The 22,352-nt window shown below is 32.8% G+C and overlaps 1 protein-coding gene across 2 annotated transcripts; it reads right to left on the bottom strand.

Moving 5' to 3' along the window:
• Positions 1-488: 488 nt before the first annotated feature.
• On the bottom strand, positions 489-8,078 carry LOC113777466 (filament-like plant protein 3). 2 transcript variants are annotated; one of them, XM_027322557.1, is made up of 5 exons: positions 7,987-8,078; positions 7,351-7,491; positions 5,100-5,283; positions 2,659-4,208; positions 489-1,280 (listed from the first exon to the last, which is right to left on the bottom strand). In XM_027322557.1, exons 2-5 carry the CDS (start codon positions 7,462-7,464, stop codon positions 1,143-1,145), a joined length of 1,986 nt encoding a protein of 661 aa, XP_027178358.1. In that variant the 5' UTR covers positions 7,465-7,491; positions 7,987-8,078; the 3' UTR covers positions 489-1,142. The 2 variants fall into 2 exon arrangements, with proteins under 2 accessions (XP_027178358.1, XP_027178357.1); XM_027322556.1 differs by lacking the exon at positions 7,987-8,078 and having other exon boundaries at positions 7,351-7,800.
• Positions 8,079-22,352: the final 14,274 nt, after the last annotated feature.

Below are 22,352 nucleotides of genomic sequence, written 5' to 3' on the forward strand. Positions count from 1 at the left end.
GCTTTTAAAAATGCTTTTAAAAATGCTTTTAAGACATTTGGAGAATATAATCACATAAAATTAGGACGGAGATTTTGGTGTTAAAATCACTTTTAGTAAAAGTTCAAATTTGGTACTTTTAGAGTAATTTTTGTGATTTAAAAAATAAAATATTGAATTTAATCATTTTATTCTATATTATAAACTAAATAAAAAGATAAATACATTTAAAAATTTTAAAATCACACATTATTTAATACAATAAATACTTATTAATCTATGTTTCCAAATAGTATATTTAAAAGCACTTAAAATACATAATAAATACTTTTATTAAAAACTCTATTGAAAAAGTACTTTCAATAAGTTACTGCAACTCCAAAGAGCCCTTAATCTAAAATCAACTGCACTTAATTTTTTTGGCTTTTCCACAACACTACCACAGATCACATTTATGCTTCATAAACCCATGTACAATTTCCCCATGAAGGTAAACATGAAACACCTCCTGTAGAATTCGACATCTTTCTGATATTATAATGATTTCATACATTAACTCAACCGGCACAGTAATTTGAAAGAAACTCAAAAGAAGAGGTCAATGGAATCTAGAGTACATGACTTGAAGCTGCTATTTGCAGCTAGCCATTTCAACAGAGTGCACATACAAAAACTATTATACACCATTCTTTTGACAGCAAAACGTTACCGATTAGTTTGTATTCTATACATTAATTTACCTTCTGTAGCCTGCAAAAAGTCCAAGAGCAAAAAGTTGGTGTATGTGTGTAAGGCTCGTGTATAAACATTTAATCAATGATAAGTAAATTGATATATAGCTCTATCAACTCAGACATCTCTATGTTTCCAACTTCCAGTATTTCTACCTAGAACTCCTGCATTCAACAATCCCAGTTTAGTAATTCCGCCGCAGCTCTTAATCACATTCAAGTACCTGGAATGTGTTGTGTTTCCCTTTTGTTGATTGGGCTTCTTTCTGGAACTTCAGAGATATAAAGCTCACGCTCTTTATTCATGGTATTCTTTTGGGATGTTGTGAAGATCATAACCACTACCGAAGCTTGTGATGTCCTTTTTAGGACGGATATATACATGAAGAAAATCTCCATCATCTTGAAACATTCGAGGTATCCCGTCCATATTTAACTGATCTCAATTGGTATCCCTGAATCAATAAAGAAATCTTCAAATTTTGCAAGAGAACTTAACTGCTGACCAAGAGAAGCAATTGTTTTTTGGCACTCTGCAAATTTACTAGCTGCCAGTGCTAATTCCTTCTCCTGTGAAAGACAAACAAGCATACACAGATCAACAAATTATTTGTAAGGCTTTTATACATGATACTGGGAAGGGTAAAATAAAAAAGGAAGTCTAGCAACAGAAACGTCTTTAGTGCCATTTGTCTCACTCATTGTAATTGTGTCATCTACAAATTACGTATTGGTGCGATTCCTCTTCAAGATCCCAAGGAAAGCCATCAGTAAAATTTAATTCATGTCAGATAAGTTTTGAAATAAGGGATACTTAAAGTAACATCCAAACCAAATTACATCTGTGGAGTTACCTAGAATGTTTTTCAATGGAAAGGACACAATTACTTGAAAGCTGAGGACCATATGAATGCAACCCAAGAAACACATAAGCCTTTCTTAGAGTTAGGCCAAGTTAGCAAGTCGCCATTGAATGGCTGAAGTGTAAGAAACTTTGAAATACTGAGAAAAATAGAAAGCCTTACAAGCATCCTTGATAAAGCATTGTTTCATCTGTTAGCAACAAGATTTTAGACCATGTCTATCCTAAAACTTCATGTAGAATTTTATTTGATGCATCGATGTAATGTTTTTGCACGTTGATGAAGATGACAGATCTTACTGACAAAGCCTTAGCAACACTGTGCCTAATTAATAATAACATTTCAAATGATAATCAGAGTTGTCCTCAAGCAATCTTGAAAAATAACCACAAGAATGATTGATATTGCCAGGCTAGTTCAAAGCAATTTATGCCCTAAAAAATACTTAGAATGCTAAAAGAGCCCAAATAGTAGGACAAATATTAGTGGTCCAAATCCATGAGACATCATATATAAACCATATTGGCAAATGCAGAACCATCCTTTCCAAGTAGGCAATGCAAAATCTTGACATGATCTAAAAACCTCCAATTGTAGGATAATTGCCAATTCTTTCAGCTTTTCCAAGGGGAAGCCTTGGTACAATGGCAACAGTGCTCCATTTTAAGGTTGCAGATGAAGTACTAGCAACAGCTTGATGCAAGATAATAACGTTGCGGATGAAATACCAGTAACACTATCCTATTTAAGAAACATTGCCAGTAATCAGTAAAGACCATTGGAATGGAAATTTCCAGGAACGAGTATTTCTAAGCTAATTCAATGCTTTCATGTCCAGAACATACTTAGATAGCTAAATCAGACCAAATAGCATGACAGGTATAGGTTGTCCGAACCCGTGTAGTCATCATGAACCATATTGACAAAATCAGAGTGACGCTATTGAAGTAGGTAATATGAAACCATGAGATGATCTAAAGAAATTCAAGCAGACGCCAGTGTAGTAGCTTAAAACTTTGATTTTTCAACTTAGTACTTAATAAGTTTCGTGTTGCAAGTCCTCAAGACTGTGTTTAGTAACTTACCTGATTTATTTTGACCTCTCCAGTAGTTGCTGCTTTCCAAAGCTGAGATTTAGATTTTAATTGTAAGATCTCAGCATTCAGTTTCTGACAATTTGCAAAAGCTTCATCTGACAGAGCACGTTCTTTCTGAATATCTTCTTCCAAATTACAGATGCTTGATCGCAGCATCTGAAGCTCAAGTTGCAAAGCTTTGACTCTTGACTCTGCAACTTCTTTCTTGATGTTTGTGGCTTCAAGTTCAGCCTCTGTCTTCTTGTTTGATTTATTTGCATTAGCTAGCTGAGCAGAAACCTCGGACAAATTGATCTCTGTTTCCTCCAAAAGTTTAGTTGATTTCATAAGTTTTTCACTGGTAGCCTTGACGTCCATCTCAGCAGCACTTTTTGCTTCATTTGCCATGCTTAACTCAGATTTGAGGTCTAGTATAGTAACTTCTGCTTTTGCTATCTCCTCCATGAATTTCTCAAGCTGTTTGTTGGTAGACTCAACTTCAGCCTCAACTGTTCTCCTACCTTCATTTGCCATAACTAGTTGAATTCTTAACTCTGTCAACTTTGTCTCCGTTTCCTCTAATTGATATCTTGATGCCTCAAGTTGATGTTGACACTCAGTTAGAGACATTTTTAATTGAACTTTCTCCTCTTCCATCTTCTCCAACTTTTCCTCCAGCTCCGCAGTTCGATTAATCATGGCTTCAAGTTCAGTTTTTAAAATGTTCACCCTATTGTCACTTCCAGAGTCAGGGCAGCTTTCCTCCTCTGCTTCCGGTAGAGCAGCAAGCCTCTCCATTTCAAGAAAATCATTCATGAGATGAAGCTCGTCAGAAGGGACCATGAAGTTTCTTCCAAGAGGTTTCTCATTCTTAAACTGATTTAGTTCTGATATTGAAATAGATGCACTCAAATCAGACAGGCCTGGCTCATAATCATTCAGCTCCAAACCACTCATTTTGCAGCTCTCATTGTCAACTGCTGATAGCCTGTCCCCACAATCTGATAGACTATCAGTGAAGGATGCTAAAGATCTGTGATCATTAACAGTTGCACCTTTGCGGTTCAGCATCTTTAACCTACGGCATTCTGCTTCAAGCCTAGCTACCTTCTTGATGCTCTCCAGATGTTGCTTACTAGCTGTTTCAGCAGCATGGACGCTGAGATCCCTCTCAGATGTCCTCAGTTTCAATTCCTTGTCTTTGGAAAGAAGCTCAAGTTTGAGAACTGCATTTTTGTTTTCTGCAGCTTCAAGTTTAATGCAAAGATCGGGAAACGTAGAGGTAACAGCCTCTGTTTCGGCATTTTGAAGTTTAGTCTGAAGGTTGACAAGCTGATTCTCAAGTTCAGCTTTTGCTGATTCCCATTCAACAATTTTATGCGCAACAGCCTCATTAATCTTCTGTTCTTGTTCTTCTTTTGCTTGTCGAAGCTGTCTCAAACACTCTTTTAGTGCGCTGTCAAGATTTCCAACCCGTTCTTCAAGGGCCAAGTTTTCTTGGGTTAGTGCCTCAGCACGTCTTTTTAGTACTAGTACTTCAGCTTCAGCCTTCTCCCATCCTAAAGGATTACACGAAATAGGTTCAATTGTTGTTCATCAGGCTACAATCTAGGAATGGCTCTGACAGCATGCTTCAAACTAGATGGCAAATACTACAAAGTTACATCACAAGATGTCATGACTGGTTGAAATTTCATTTAAAAGCTGCTCAACCATTATGTATAAAAGGTCACACCAAATCCCTGATTCAGCAAAAGCTTTATCCAGAAACTGATCTGAAAACAAAAGTTCCAGAAACATCCAAACAAAATGCCTAGTACCACATTACCACATAATCAGATGCAATGGACAAAAGAATCAAACATCACCAAGCCTGTTGATATTTCCCATCACAATATATACTCAAGAAGATTGATACAATTTATTCTTAAGAGACTGAGAATCAGCCTAACTCAAAATAAGATGGTGCAACTATTTCCAGCCTGGTAAAATATAAAGTTCCAAGTAATACAGCAAGAAGTCAATAAATGTCCGTTGACCCATGGATGCTAACATGATCTAAAATGTGAAGAGTTATAGAATTCAGAAGAGTAATTTATTACTCAGTATCACCATCAGTCATCTTTTTTATATAATGCGAATATCTGTTCCCTGTCTCGCTATCTGTCATCTTTTTACTATATTGTTTTTCGGCCATGGATGCTAACAGGATATAAAAAGCCAAGAGTTATAGAATTCAGAAGAATAATTTATTACTCAGTATCACCATCAGACATATTTTTATATAATGAAAATATTTATTCCGTCTCGCTATCCTTCATCATTTTACTACATTGGAACCGTATTAAGTACCACCATTTTCAGAGCATCAACTGAGCTTATAAATGACGTCCAGAACCCACTGAAAGATAAGTAACTAGTTCAGGTTTAACGTAGAGTAGTAGCCATACCTGAGACAGCTTCCTCAGCCACTTTAGCATGCTGCTTCACCAAGTCCTCCTTTGCACGGAGGTTAACAAGAGCCTCTGAGAGTTTATCTGATAGAGCCTTCATGTTATCATGGAGTTCTTCAATGCTAGGAGTAGTAGCTTTAGATATGACTTCTGGTGACTGAATATTATTATTCAAAAGTGCCTTTGAGGACAAAACTACATCTATCAGAAATCATAAAGAAAGGCCTTAAAAAATAATAGTCAGTCTATTTCTTTAAAAAAATATTTGTGTTTTGCTTTGTCCATCTGGGGGAGGAGCAACTTGATCAAATAAGGAATGAACGTTAAGAATTTTAGACCATCTTTATATTCAATGAATCAAAATACTGTTGTGCCAGAGAGAAAAAGAAGAATGCATATATATGCATAAATAAAAGTGGATAACTAGAGCTACAGGAAATAAACTGCAAGGCACTAAGATGTTCTAAAGATTTCAATATTTGCATTAGTTTCAATCAATAGAAAGGTAGCAGAAATGTAGGAGGAGCTTAGTGTTAGCTTTTGCTACAAATAAAGAAACAAACTAGCAAACTACATATGAAGACTAAACTACCAAAACTGCACCAGTGCCATCTACAATGGTAAGTTTCATATGAGTCCAGACATATAACCCATGACTTTTATCTCATACTTCACTGCAAGGAATATAGAATTCATTCCATTGCTAAACCTCTAACAAGCTTTGTACACAAACGCAGATTGTAGACTGGCTTCAACTAACACAGTCTTTCCCTGACCCACAAAAATTAATTACTCTTCATTTCTTCTACGAGCCAAATGAGTTTCGTTTTGGCAAGAGACCAATCGGAAATTATACAAATTTTGTTTATGTTTCCTTTATTTAAAAGGTATTTCCATAAAATTTTAAAATATGAGTGTGACATGAATATTTGAAGGGTATAACTGTTATGACCGGAGATAAATTTATTTTATCTTAATTGACTACAGACCATAGACAAATTCAAGAATTATAATATGACATCTAACGGAGAAAAGAAACTTCTAATCAGGGTACACACAACTTGTTTTGCATCCAAGAACCTGAAACCTCTCAGGTTCAATGAAAACCATCATGTGGGATTGGAAACAATAGAATTCCCTCTATTTTCTAGTCTAACAAACTATTCACGACAATGGATGATTTGAGATAACAAAAAGATAGACTAGGGAAATGTCCTTATGCTTTAATTGGGCTAATTGTTTGTACTCTACAGTTGATTGACCTTTAGAGACAAGTAGCATAGCGTTTTGGTGGCAAAATTTTGAACATCATGATAAAAGGTAAGGGCAACCAATGTGGTTCAGTTCTGACATATATCCACACAAGGTGGTCCACAGAGATACAAAAAGCTACCACACATGCAACGAGATAGCCAGATACAGTATATTGACTCTGTCAGAGGCTAAGTAGAAAGTATTTTGTAATATAGTCATCAAACATGAGTTTATGCAAAAGATTGGTTTAGAAATTTTCTCTTTGAGGATTTCATCGGTCCAAAATCTTGGAATTCCGATATAGATAAGCCAAACATCATGTAATCTTGATTCCACCTTTGCTATTGTCAGTAAATCATTTCTAGCTTGACATGCTACACTTTGTAAACCCAACTGAAGCAAGACTAATTCTAATGTCTAGCAATCAAATGCTCACATGTATTCCTCTGTCATTTATGCTCTTAAGTAACAAAATAACTTTCTTAACTGAGCATCGAGAAATATCCAACAAGGGTAAAACCCCTTAAATTCTACCAAAAAACCAGGGGCATATCCTATAAAAGAAACAGACACTAGCTATCATTTACATTAAACATCTCTATATCCCAACCCCATTGTACAGCCAATTTCCCCTGTTCCTCCTAACTCATCTCCGGCTAGATTTGACACACTGTCCATCAGAGAAAATTTTACAAGAAAAAACAGCAGCCACTAGTTCTAAACTGGTAATTTTCTGATTTATATACAATTTTTTTTTTCACAAACAAACTCTGATAAAAGCAAGCTTGTTCATGAAATGAATCTTTAATTAAACTGTGCAATAAGGCATGGAAATTCAATTAAGTTGAAGTTCCACATTTGTTACTAAAACAAACACCCAGAATATATATATATATATATATATATATATATATTCGCTTAAAATCTGCAAATTTGACTGCAATGAGATGATAGACAATGGGTTTAGTTTAGAATGCCAAGTGAAGCAACCAACCTGATCATCAGAGAATCTTTCGGAATACGATGATATGGATCCAGAGCTGTCTGTTTCCCCAGTGGGACTCTTCTCTGAAGATTTCCTCCTCCAAAGCCAACTTCTCCGGTCCATCCTCAATCAGTTCATCCACAATAGAACCTTAAACAAACACCAAAAATCTCAATTTCCGTAGCCCCCCTACAACCATCCAACATTTCCAGCTAAATGCTGGCAATTGATTTCAATCCATGACAAAAAAAGATTTTTTTTTTTTCAATTTCAAATCAATCAAGTTCCAGAATCCCAGTTCACTAATCTTGTCAATGAATCATAATCATCATCACAATCAGCGGGAAAATGAAAATCTATACCACCCCATAACTAACTGAAAATCAGAGAAAAGCCATGCGCTTCTATCCCTGCAAGCTTAAAGGTTGGTAAGGAGGAAAGCGAAAGAAGTTGAAAGAGGTTAAAAATTTTCAGAAACTTAGCTTAGAATTCACTCTCCAACTAACATTTTCAACACCACCCACCTTCCTTCTCCCCCCAAAATATAAAACAAAAACAAGAACCTAAATTTCAAAAATTTCTAACCGGAACCCATTTCAAATTGGCAACAGAAAATGCTAAAAACACAACTAATTCGATTGGTACCTTTCATTTGCCCTCATAATCATCGGAGACATAGAGTGAGATAAAGATAGCACCACCCCATTTAACAAAAAGTAGGAAAGCAGACAAGTGGCCTAATTGGTCAATTCATTGAATATCTCCATGATCAACAACTGCAAAATTTTGCCCCTATTGTTTCTTGACTTTTGGTGTCAAAAAGATTTTGTCACTGTCGATTTTGTCATTTTCATTCCATTATAATCAGCAATAATCACTATCTAACCATTAAAGCCGTGACACCTAAATGGTTACAGTAATTAATCACAATAACTAGTCATTAAAACACACTAGTTATGATAATTAATTACAATTAGTGATTACGACATGCTCGACGTGTGTAAACAATTAAATAAAAAAAATATATTATTATCACTTCTTTTACTAATATTTTTTTAGTCAAAATTAAAGTACGAGTGGACAAAAAGATTTGTGACTAATATTTTGTTCACATCTCAATAATATCTTTACATTAAATTTGATTTAATGTGAAATTTAAAAGAGTGTCACAAATAGTAGTGAATTCAAGAAGTAACAATTGATTTTTTTTTTCTTCTTAATAGAATTGGACCATTTTATCTTCTTACTAAGGCTGAAAATGACAAAATACAAAATGACGTAGCGTTGCAAAGAAAGAATCTCACGCTTTATGCTTTTATATATCGTATGTATAAAAAATATATATTCGACATAAAATTGACGATTTTATCTCTAAAATATTCTTCTGCCGAAAATAGATATGTAAATTTAATTTTTGAAAATTTGTTTTAGAAATATATATATATATCGTTTTTTGTCTGGAAGTGTTTGGTAATTTACTAATTTCAGAATTTCTATAGTGGGCCAACACTCTTTTTTGGCTATGCTTTGCCTATGCCATTGAGACACTAAAAGTTGGAATGCAATTATATCTCAAGAACATGTACTTAGAAAATTCCAAAACTCATTTTCTAAGGAACTTTTGATATGACATGTACATTTTGTTTAATAAGCTGCTGCACTAAAATTGTTTTTTTAAAATACAAGCAACCCAAGAATAGAGAATAAGTGTATGCACAAATTTTTAAGTGATTCTGCATTTTCCAAAAGTTAACATACACATGACTACTAAAGAGAAAGAAGTTCCCATAAAAGATAGCATAAAGAAGTTCCCTTTTTGCCATTATATCTTCTATTAAAAAAAAAAAAAAAAAAGCCTTTAGTCCAAAAAGATAAAGAAGTTGCTTTTTTTGCAATTAATTCCACAATCCAATCAACTTCCATGCATGAAAGTGTATAAATAGGAAGGAAAGAAAGAAATAGAAAGAATATTTCCAAGAGAATTTTTGAGGCGGAACGGTGGAAAGAAGAAAGGGACAGAAGATGACTCATAAAAACGGAACAAAGCCTCTACAATTGTCACTAGCAGAATAAATATGGACACTAAAATAGTGAACCTAAACACCAACACAATAACATGTAAAAATATAATATCTGAAATATTATTTGGAATAATTATTGTAGCATTTTTTGTGATTCGATGTATGTGAGATAAAAAGTAATTGAAAATATAAAAAAATAGATTGAAAAATGTGTTTATGATGCAAGCAAAATATTTTTTCTTACTTTTGAAATTTGTACCTAAAAATTGTATTAGTGGCTATGTTTATTCTATGACAGTCTATGCTATACGATGCAATTGAGGATTCTAATCCAATAAAACCCATCAGAATTAAGCACTCATTTATTTCAAGACAAGAATGTGTAATTTAATCACTAGGTTGTATATGATTCTCGTACCAGTCGCTCATATGCCATACAGTGAAATTGTCACTGACAACCAGAATTTTCGACTTTTATGAATCAAGTGCTGCTACTTCAATTATTGGATGAGAAAAGTGACGAGGATGATAATGAATAATAGCTAAAAAGAAAGAAAATCGGGGGGGTGGGAGAGTCAGATGAATTTTGTGCTGGAAATGAAAGGCTAGGGGAGAGTGACAGGTGAGTAATTGACGAATGATTAGTTTATTGAAGACAATGACATATTTGGATTATTAGTGTACTATTACTACAACTATTTGTTTTTGCTTTTTTCAAATGGAGATTGCCGCGCCCCGCGAGCGGGGAATCGCGAACAATTTCGGAAATGATTGTGGGGAGTGGGAGCCACGTTGATTGATCAAAAACATATGAGCCCGGAAAGTCAGCCTGATTTTTTGTACCTTGTTGGATTGGGGAATATCGGTCATTCACAATTAATAAAAGAAGGGTTATTATTCCTTTATCTCCGTAAACTATATCATTACTATTAATTTACTCTATAACGTTATCTTTTAGTCACTTCACTCCTATAATAAGAGCATCCACAAAGCGGGTGTAATGGCTCCCTATTACACCGCTTCATGACACGATCTCCCATTGGAGCCGTGTCATGGAGATTACACGCATCATAGAAGCCGTGTCATGGAGATTACACGCATCATATCCATGATGCGTGTAATCCATGATGCTGTGGGACCTATAATCATTTTTAAATGATTTAAAATTAGTATTCATTTTGTTATTATTTGTATTTTATTTGATTTAAATTATGTAATATTATGTTATGGAGTTCAACTAATTACATTTGTATTTTATTAATTAAGTATGGATTATTATGATATATTCGCATTTGAGGTATCAAATATTTGTTTAATTTTTTGCATAATTATTTTTGAAAAAATAACAATATATTATTTTTTAGAGATAGAAAAAGATATATTATTCAAACTTAAAAATTAATAATATCATTTTTAGAAAATAAAAAATTCAAAAGGTAAAAAATTTAATGAAAGTTAGTACTTTATTTTTTAAAAATAACAAAATTATTTTTAAAAATTATTTTATTTATTTATGGGATATGAGTTATGCATTATTAAAATAAATATTTGATTTAATTGTGGACCCATGCAATTACACCTTGTGGAGTGTAAACCATTGTGAGTGAAAGCGTAATAAAAGAGGAGAAAGTGTAATGCTGACGTGGCATGTGGATTACACTCCACAAAGTGTAATAGCATTGTGGATGCCTTAAGTAATTCAACTCAACATGTTAAAAATTTTAGACAAAAATACCCCTTTATTCTATAGCGTTACCACATTGTTATTATCACTTTATCCCTTGAATTTATAGTGATACAATCGCTTTAATTCCTAACATTATTTTCTAGACATTTTATCTCATCATTAATCTAACTAATATGGTCAAAAAATTTTAAATATTTCCCCTTTTTTAAATATATAATTAAAAATAAAAAAGTTGGAATGGTTATTCTTCCTTTTTTCACTTTAAGAGATGCAAAAACATAAAAATAAAAGGATTTTCTCAAATTTCTTTTTTCACACTTATTAATACTAGAAAAAGAAAATGAGATAGGAAAGAAGGAGACAGAAAATTAGATTTTACAAAGAAAATAAAAAAGAGTCTAACATTATCGTATTACTTTAAGGTTGTCAGAATTAAGATTGGAATTTGGTGGTATATAGAAAAGTGAATTAATTTTAAAATAATAAAAGTTTTAATTCTTTCTTATTTGTATTTAAAAAAAAAAAAGAATTGAACTCTCTCTCTCTCTTCTCTTTCTATTTTTTTCAATATTAATAAAATTGCCAAGAAGAAAGGGATTAACACTTTGATTTTTTTTCTTGATACTAAAAAGGAGAAGTGTCACTCTAAATTATTTATTGTTTTATTGTACAAAGAAAAGGGTACTTTTTTCTAAAGTTTTTTAACTTACTAAGTTGGTTTAATGGTGGGATAAATTATCTAAAAAATAACTCTTTGGGATAAATTGATAATGAGGGTATAGTTTATAAGGGTAAAGTGATAATAATTTTAAGAGCTAAACACGTCTTTTCACTTCAATTAACAAACGCCGTTAAATTTGACCGTTAGTTTTGGCGGTAAAGCGACTAAATGATAACGTTAAGGGGGAAATTAATAGTGGCACTGAACGTTAAGGGAGTAAAGTGATAATAACCCATAAAAGAATTAATCTTCCATACACTAATAGTTTCTACACTTTCATTATTAAATGTATGACACATAATTTGAATTTGAATTTGAAACCCAAATTTTACATATGTATCATGCATTCAAGTATCCAACCATAATAGTGCATACACTGTCAGTGTATATAAGATTTACTTTTAATATAAGTCTTGAGAATATTTTTTACAAAACAAAAAAATAAAAGTCTTGAGAACAAAAAAGGTCCTGTATGCAGCAATAACAAAAATAAATAAATAAATTGGATTGATTTTCTATACACCAATTGTGTATATATTATCACTGTTGGATTCATGACAACTAATCTGAATTTCAATGTGAATTCAAATACTGTATATATATCATGCATTCAAACATGATAGTATATACATTATTAGTATATATAAAGATTGACTCCAATAAATTTAGATACATGAAGCCTTCTCCTATGTGATATTATGAATGTCGTGTTACTTTATTTTGTTTTGTTTCACTATTAATTTTTCTTACACTATCAATATATAAATTAATGGATTTGAATGTATGTCACATCATTTCATTTTGAATTTGAAAATCAAATTTTGTATACATTTCATGCATCCAAAATTGCTAGTGTATATACAATCAGTGCATAAAAAATTAGGATAATTTCAGAAACCTCTCTCGAGGTTTTTGACAATTGTTGCTACCTCCCCTAAGGTTTGAAAAATTACACTTACCTCCCTTGATGCTATGAAAAGACTATGATAGCCTTCACAAACTTTACAAATTTTAAATGAAAAAAAAAGAAAAAAAGAAATTCTTTTTTGGTAACACTTCTTTATTTTAAAACTCTAATGTCAGCTAATCTAGAACATTATATTTCATTCCTAATTTTTCTGACCAGATTTATTAACTAATTTACAAAAGTTCGACCATCCTAATTGGAGGACATTTGTTAAAATAAGTATCTTCAAAAATTACTTAACCAAAAAATATGTCCAAATTACCAAAAAGAATGCTTTCAAAACATGGTCTAAATTTTCCTGCAAAAAAACTAACATGAAATTTTCACCTAATGGATAATGGTGATAGTTGACTTTTTAGCATATAATTTGTTTTACATAGCAAAAAGGGATGGTGTTGGATATTTATTGGATTTTTTTTTTCCTTACACCATTAATTATTACTAAGACATGCTTTGTAGGGGAGATTTCCGTAATTTTTCAAGCATTAGGAGAGGTGATTGCAATTGTCACAAACCTCAGGAAAGGTTTCTGAAATTATCCCTAAAAGATTTACCCTTTATTTTAATTCCAAATTGAAAATTCAGTTTTCATATCAAAACCATGTAGTTTTGAATTCTGTATGCACACACATTTATGAGCAAGGGTGGCACGACAATTGTTATTTGGGAAGACTTATATGGAGGGGCCAATTAATATTTTTATTAGAATTTAGGGGGAAAGGGAAAATTTTAATAGGGTGAGAGTGAAAGTTTTAATTTTTTTTAAGCACGCAGATAGGATTTGTAAAACTTGGAAGGGCAGGCTCCCCATGATTTATTTATGCATGTTTATAGAGGTGTGCATGGACCAATTAACCCAATTAGATTTAACTGTTGTCAGTTAAATAACTAGACTTAAAAATTTTCCAAAAAAAAAAGAGAAAGAAAGAAAGAGTATGTAATTTTGATCTTAAGGTCATTCGAATTAACACCCTACACTAAGACGAAAAAAAAAATACCTATTTTTTTAAAGAAATTTTATGGTTAGTCTATGTTTTTTTTCTTTTTTTTTTCCAATAGGGAAGAGTTGGACTTACGAAGCAGGAAGGGATAGAGAGATTTGAACATAATAACTCTAATTTATAGAATCTCAATTTTAACCACTAGATGAAACCTCCTTGACGGTTTCTCAATGTTTGAAAGTCTCATAGATCTTTAACGTCTTCTCACTTAAATACTAACAGAGCAATTGCACTCACAATAGGATTAATGCTTTATATCTTTCCATATATAAAGCTTAAGGCGTAAGTTTGGTGTTCAATTTTTTTTGTTAATCTTTTATTTTTCTAATTTTACATTCGCAAAAGTAGAGATTTACTAAGATAATACTAAAATTTCAATGATTTCCAATAACTTTCACTGTTTTTACTTCCAATAACTTCTTTTTTTTTGTTTGCAAAAAGAAAATTCATAATATCTTTTTTTTTTTTGCAACAAAAAATAGTACTTCTAAACTTCCATTGGTTTTAATAAAATAACTTAATTATTTTTCTTAATTTGCACATCTATACCGTATGCTTTTACCTCCAATATGACAAAATGTATTTCATACAAGTTTGTGCATTCATCCATTTAGCAGTATGTGTGGTTCATACAAATAGTACATTTATATACATTCCTTTCTTTTTCGTATTTTGATATATAGAAGATTAGATGATTGTTTAATAGTACCAAAGTTTGATTCTATTACATTATTGACTATTTTGTGGACCTATACGGAAAAGTAACAAATATATTCTATTATGGAAAACTTATTAAAATATTGACCAAAAAAAATCAAAAATTAGAAAAATATTGCTGATAAACCGAGCATATTCTATGTATACACCTAACTCCCAGAACACTCTCTGTTGGCCAGACTCTTTGAGGATCGCATAAACTAGCCCAGTCTATCTCAATTCACATCGCCAACAGCCTTTTAGCTATTGGTCATCGTCAAGACTTTAAAGTTTTGGTGGTATAGGTGAGAGGTCAATCCTTGCCTCCCACCTTGTCATCTAATTGTAATTGTCATTTTCAAGTGATTTCCTTCAACGGGATTCTCCGTCGGTTAGACTTCCTCTCCCCTTAAACCAGGCTAGAATAGGTTATACAAATACTATCGTTACGATAAAAAATAAAAAAGATTCACATCAAATAGGCTCGCGGCGTCTATGAGTAACGACGAGCAGCAATTTTTAAGTAAGTAACCTCTAGGCCAATATAGTTAAGTATTGAAATTATGTCATTAATTTATAACTTATATGTTAAGATAGCATTCAAATTATTAAGTATTGAAATTATATAATTAATTTATAATTTATAGGTTAAGATAGCATTTAAATTATACTATTAATTTACATGTACTCTATTTTGTTTTGTTATGTAGTCATATTATTTTCAATAAATAATTAAATTGTATAATATGTTATATTAAATTAATGTAATCCTAACATGTGATTTGATTTGTTTAATAGTGATTAAAGTTAAATTAATCATATGGTAACATATAATTTTTTAGTTCAAGATTTTAAAAGTAAATGAATGTAATATTAAGCTTTTTATGGGTACTTTCTAGAAATAGGTTGAATTAAATTTAGCTTGTGATTTAATTTATATTGTCCAATATAAAATTAATCTAGGATTAGCTAGGATTAGCTTGTTATACGTTTCATAATTTATGATATTAAATTAGTAAATATATGCCATGCCATGTGTTTTGTTATACCTTTTTAAGTTATAATTAATGTAATTCTTTTTATTTGTAATGTGATGCACTCATGTGATTAGTTAGTGAATAAGTTATTTGGCAAAAATATAGGCAATCATTTTAATTATTATGACTAAGTACATTAATGGATGGGTTTTTTTTGTAATATATACAATTTAATTGGATGATATTTATTACATTAGGTGGAAAATATCAAGCTAAAATTTCTTGGTGATTCAATTATAACGAAGACAACATAATCATCATGGTTATCACATAATTTGTCACACTATCCTCTTATTCATTTATTGACTTCGTAACACCAATTCTTTTTACTTGTAATAGCTATGGGCATGGGAACAATTTCCTACTATTTGTCTAGGAGTAATGGTTCCTCTAGAGCCCAATGACTACCCCAGAGGAGGGAGATGGGCGACATAACGTATGCATGAAAACACTCCTCAACATTGCCTTTCCTATTATTGAGATCAAGCATTATTTCAGTTTCATCCGCCTGAATGTTGACAACATTGCGAATGGATCAAGCATTATTTCAGTTTCATCCGCCTGAATGTTGACAACTTTAAATTATGCAATTCATCTATGGCTAACTTGTTTGTTGTTACCATAGTTCATCTGGGAGCCACACACCGAGTACGTAATATCATCTCTACCATAGTATTCCAAGCGAGGCCAGCATATATGGAGGGTTAGGGTCCCGCTGATGTTCTTGCTCATTGTTGAGTTCCATCTGCCTGATCAAATCATGCGTCAGTTAAAGCTACAGCAGCCTATTTCATAGGATGCTGGCACGGATATAGGGGGTCTGCATCAACTTGGCCTAGCTGGTTATCCTGGACAAGACTGGGGTGAGTTTCATGCGGATGGGTAGATTACTGGAATGATCGCATTAGAGTTGTAGTTCTTGAAGATCCTATGGATACATTCAAGCTTTTCGACTTGAATCTGAGCTGGTATCATTATCGTACCGTTATATACATTACACCTCTGATTCCTCGTGATCCGCCCTGTAACAGGTACCAAGGGGATGTAGTCCAGTTTCAATATTTAGTTTGTTTTCCTGTGAACTTTTGCATTAGTTTCATCACTATCATAATTGTTATTATAAGAATTAATTTTATATACATTATTAATGTATATGCTATCACCGTTAAATATATACTCCCTCCGTCCCGAAATAATTGTCGCACTTCGGGAGTTGTGTTTATTTTCAACAGTGTCTGGATTTCAAACGATTTTGGTGTAACTTCCAGCAATGCCCCTATCCGGTTTCTATGGAGCAGCGTAACTTATTGACTATTAGAATGATAATGGAGTGGTGACAGACCTGTGGGACCCATGTTTCAAACAATGTCTCAGCCGCTTTTTTGGAATGTTCTTTGCACGACCATTGTTTCCATTTGCTGTGAAACTCACGCATATCAAGTGCAATCCTTGTAATTTTTTGGGGCCCATCAAAATCTTAAAAGAATCTGGTATATTTAAGGGCATGAGATGGAAATGGGGGAAAGTTTTTATTGCCAATTGTGGTAAGTGACATTAATTTTGGGACAGACCAAAAAGGAAAGTATGACACTTTCAATGGGACGGAGGGAGTAATATACATGTAAAATTTAAACTTAAAATTCAAATTTTGCTCATATCACGCCCCTAACTAAGCACCCAATGCCCCTCATGGGTGTAGACGTCACAAGCAGGGCACATACCCACGTGATGATGACGGAGGCACACCAGTTCAGTAGGACACTTAGGCTTACCCTCAAATGGATTAGACACAGCTAGCACACAGAGTATGCCATGATCCAACCCAACTTATGGGTACACTTTATATATATATATATATATATATATATATTTGTTGCAATGATAATTTGTATAAGCTAACTTAATATAAGGGAAGGGGGAGCCTAACTGACGGAAAACCTGTCGAAAGAAACCACTTGAAAGTGGCGGCCACAATTAAGTAACAAATATATATAGTGGGAGGTTAAGGGTTCAACCCTTGACCTCCCGCCAAGTCTTGGTGGTTATCATTATCAATAGGGCTGTCAACGGGTTGGGTCCGGACCGAAATTAATAAATCTGGACTTGAACCCGTCATACTATACCAGTTCCGGATCCGGCCCGAATGCCCGACAGGTTTTCTACTCTTTTTTTCTCGGAATTGGATTCGGGTTGAGCCTATATAAAAAAAAGAGCTCGTCAAAAGCCTGTTTTTGCAACAACACCTGTCTTTGGTGTGTTTGACTATTTGGATAATAGTCAGATAAGTAAATTTGAGATATTATATTAATAAATATATTTTTTTTAAATTATTAATCAATTTATATCCGAATTCGAGTCGGATACGGGTCAGAATATCACATTCAGTATCCAACCCATTTTTCGTTTGATAAAACGGATCTGGATCCGATCCGGGTCCAAACGCGGACCGTTGACAGGCCTAGTTACCTGGACTCGGACCATTGACAGGCCTAGTTACCTATAAGGCTGTTGGGTTATAGGTACATTATATATGTCAAGTCCCATTTCAGCATTTGGGTACACTGTCACTTCCTCTTCTTCAGGTGTAACTTATGCCAGTTTTTACTCAGGAGATGATAACCTACTCTCCATATTTGGCAGTGGTTCGCAGAGTGGGTCACCTGCATTAGATTGTCCAAACTACTCTATTCCCAATTATCCTCCATCTGTTCCCATTCTACAATAGCCTTTGTCTACTTGGGGCCAATACTATATAGCAGTGAGACTGCAATATCGACTGATGAAGATGATATGCCTAACAATGATGCAAGCGACGATGATTCGGCTCCAGTCCAGATTCCTGGAGTGTCGGAAAGGCTTGAGGGGCAACGGCTTCAACTACCATGCCTTTCATGCCAACAAAGGAAGACTAAGAGATTTGCTATTCCATAACACCTCACGATAAGGGCAAAGGACATAGACATTGATAATTACTTCATTATATCCTTACTTTAGTAAATTAGTTTGTTATCTTTATGGCATATCTAATTTAATAAACTATATACTTATTTTTTACTACTACTTTTTTTATTTAGTATAATTACATCTACAATGCTTACAAAAAATATTTTATTTTACAATTAAACTACTATTTTATTTCTTATACACAACTCTAATTTAAATTAGATACTCATCATATTTACTTAAACTTGATAATTAAAGCTGTAGAACTAAAACAATTTAAAATTAAGTATTAAAACAAATAACAAAATTGGTTGCATAATTTAAACTACACATTTTCCAGAACTTTAGATAGTTAAATTTGTTAAATAATTAGTTGCAAAAGGTATTCAAAAATATAACATAAAAGTAACAAAAAATAAATATATTCAGCTGCAAGACACGACAAATGAAAAAAAAAAATTAAAAGAGCCCGCCATGTGTTAGGGACACGGCAGGCTTTATTTATTAGTTGGTCCCTACCAATTTGCAAATAAAGCCCATAGTGTGTCTAACATAGGGGTGCAAACAATCGAGCTCGATATTGATCGAGTTCGAGCTGGTCGAGTCAAAGTCAAGCTCAAACTCGAGCTCAAAATATTAAGCTCCGAGCTTAAGTATATATATATATATATATATATATATATTTATTTATTTATTTAAATAGTAAAATTACATAAATATCCTTAATATTTTATTATTTATTAAGAAAAAAATATTATTTTATTTATTTTTTAAAAAAATAAAATAATTTTATTTATTTTTTCGAGCCCGAGCTTCAAAATTGTCAGCTCGTCGAGCTCGAGCTCGAGTTCGAGTTTGATGAAATTAAGTTAAGACTCGACTCGATAAGGCCAAAACTCGATTCGGCTCTGCTCGTTTGCAGCCCTTTCTGACACAAGGCGGCCTCCTTTTTTTAAAGAAAATTTAAAACTAAGAAATTAGCTGCATAGATAAAGAAATGCTCGGCTTTTCAGCAACATTTTTCAGGCTTTTTTGGCAATATTTCAAGAAATTTGCCATACAATGTACATAAGATTTGAAAACATGTTACATGTGTGTGTGCACGCGCGCATTATATATATATATATACTCCCTCCATCCCATAAAATTTATCATTTTTGGGAGAACATGCAATTTATATATAGTGATATTAGTAGAAAAAAGAATTTTTACTGTTTTTTTATATCCTTAGTGATGGTCCATCTTTTATTTGTTATATTGGAAATTGTAGAAAATAAGTGGTGGGCCATATGAAGGGTAAAGATAAAAAATTTTATTCAAAAAAATGAGTTAACTTCTCTAAGATGACAATTAATTTGAGACAAGAAAAAATCTATGTTTTTAAACTCGGACCGGACCAATCGATCTGACCGGTGGAATTGGGAACCAGCCAAACATCCAGTCCGAACCTTTTCAAAAACCTGCCAAACAAAAATTCGGTCAAAACTCGGGTTCAACCAGAAACCTATTAAACCGGTCAGAACTAGGTTTTCCATTTTTTTCTTTTTTGAGTTGAACTTCCTGAATTATATTGAAGAAAAAATATAAATCAAGCTTAATTGACCTATCAAGCAAGATCTACTACAGATCTAACATCAAAATTCAAAAGTCAAAAGAAAAAGTAAGAAAGAGAGAGGGAGAATAGAAAGGAAAAAAAAATGTTGATTTAAACTTTGAATCAAAAACTTGAAAAACATGAGAGAAAACAATACAAATAATAAGATGATATGATATTTTCTTCTAGTAATGGAAGAAAAAAAGAAAAAGATTAAAAGCAAAAAATAGATTGATAAAAAAGAGACCCAGAAGAGAAATGAAAAGACAGAGAAAGATGAAATTCATTGGAAAAACAGCAACTCTTTAATGTTTTTAGAGCAAAGTGTGATCCTACTCCTATGAACCTACTCCAAAGGCTCATCCAAGCCAACCTTTGCCAGTTTCACTATTTGGTATGCCATTTCCTCAATAATGCTTTTGCTGCTGCTCACCCGAGGACAAAGAGGCCGAGAGATGGTATTGCAACGGCCTGGAGCTCTATTTCTTTCTTTTGTGGAAAACAATGCTAGGGTTAACGAAGTGAATGTTTAATAAACTTTTCCATTATTCTGTTTTGACCCCTAAATAAACAACTATAATTGCTCCAATAAGTTTTTCTAGATTTTCAATTGTAGCTTTAATTTCTTTACTTCTTCAAATAGGTCTTACAAATTTAGTTCTAAGCTTATCAATTTATATTTACAGCTGCTAAACATTAAATTTGAGTTAGGTTCAAAGGGTGTTGAATTAATATAGATTATATAAAATTATTATATATTTATGACATCATGATAACATCACCCGGTTCTTAGATAGATTCGATTCCGATCAAACTCATTGACCCCTGACCCCTAAGTTCGGCCGAGTCACTGCCCGGTCTGAGTTTCAAAACATTGAAAAAAGTGACAAACATGACAAATTTTATGAGACGGAGGGAGTATATATATATATATATGTGTGTGTGTGTGTGTATTTAGTAGAAAAGACAAAGAATTTGGTGAATAAGTGGTGGACCACATGAAGGGTAAAGATAAAATTTTATTAAAAAAGGTGAGTTGACTTCTTTAAGATGATAATTAATCTGGAACAAGAAAATGCGACAAACATGACAAATTTTATGGGACGAAGGGAGTGTATATATATATATATAACATATTTGTATATGTGTGTGTATATATATCTCTATGTGTGTATGTTTAGTGGCAAGGACAAAGAATTCGGTATTAGTAAATGTAAACATCCACTTTTACCTTTTTTTTTGATATTTTAAGTTGATTCATTTGATCTTGATTTTTCATAGTATAGGATAATGTAAAATATTCTTTTAATCTTATACAGTTATCCATTGTATTGACTTAAAAGCTGTAAATTAAAGGTTTCATAGAAAACAACAAAGTTTCACAGCATATTTGAAAAAAGCATTTAGTAAGAACTAAGTTGGGTTTTATTCATCTTTATTAAGGAAAAGTCCGGTTAAGTACGGAGTTATCAAGCAGTGAGAAGTCAGGCACCAAAAAAGGTCGATTGCTACAACAATTAGAATTTTTGGTGGAAAGTGGGGACTTGGAGCATGGAGAAGGCTATTGCCGCCAGGTCACGCAATCGTATTCTTGAAAAGAAAGTTGGAGGAAAGGTTGTAGTTTTGGTGCTCTCTGTGAGAGATTATCACTCAAAGGAAAAAGAGACAATTAATTCAATATAAGTTAACTCAATTGGTAAACACCGATAACTTCTTAAAAAAAAGTCATGTGTTCGAATTCTACTTCTGCTACCAATGTGAAAACGTGAATGATTTATAAAAAACCCTGTAAGTAATATATGATTCTGAAAACATGTCCTGACTCGTGATAATGACCAGAACCTAACCCACTCTTTAACTTTTTCTTAAAAAAGAAAAAATGAAAAGAACATGGGCTAAATTAGTCTTTCAAATGAACACGTAGACGACACAATCGCGCAGTTCCTTGTTCGAATGGAAGGAATGAGACTAGGGATTAGAGGATGTTTCATCACCCACGTTAATTATTCCAGTTGCTCAAACAACGTAAAAAGCCAGTATAACAGATACAAACACAAACGCCACGTGACCCATTCACCATGTGTCCTGTGCATTTTCAGAATTTTTTCAACCAATGTTCACACAAAATTCAAATAAGAAGATCTGAGCCATGAATTATTCTCAACAGTTGTCAAACTCATAGCAGAGGTTGGTGATGTCAGTGAGGTCGGGAGAAGTGGCCCATTTTTTCTTTCTTTTTTCAGTTGTTTCTTAATACATAATCCCCAAATCAAATGGATCAAGAGAATGGAAGTACTGTAACCTTTCCTGTAAAATTGTGAAATATGATCAAAGGAGAAAAACA

The sequence above is a fragment of the Coffea eugenioides genome, chromosome 7 (assembly GCF_003713205.1).
Source record: "Coffea eugenioides isolate CCC68of chromosome 7, Ceug_1.0, whole genome shotgun sequence".
Taxonomy (NCBI): Eukaryota; Viridiplantae; Streptophyta; class Magnoliopsida; order Gentianales; family Rubiaceae; genus Coffea; species Coffea eugenioides.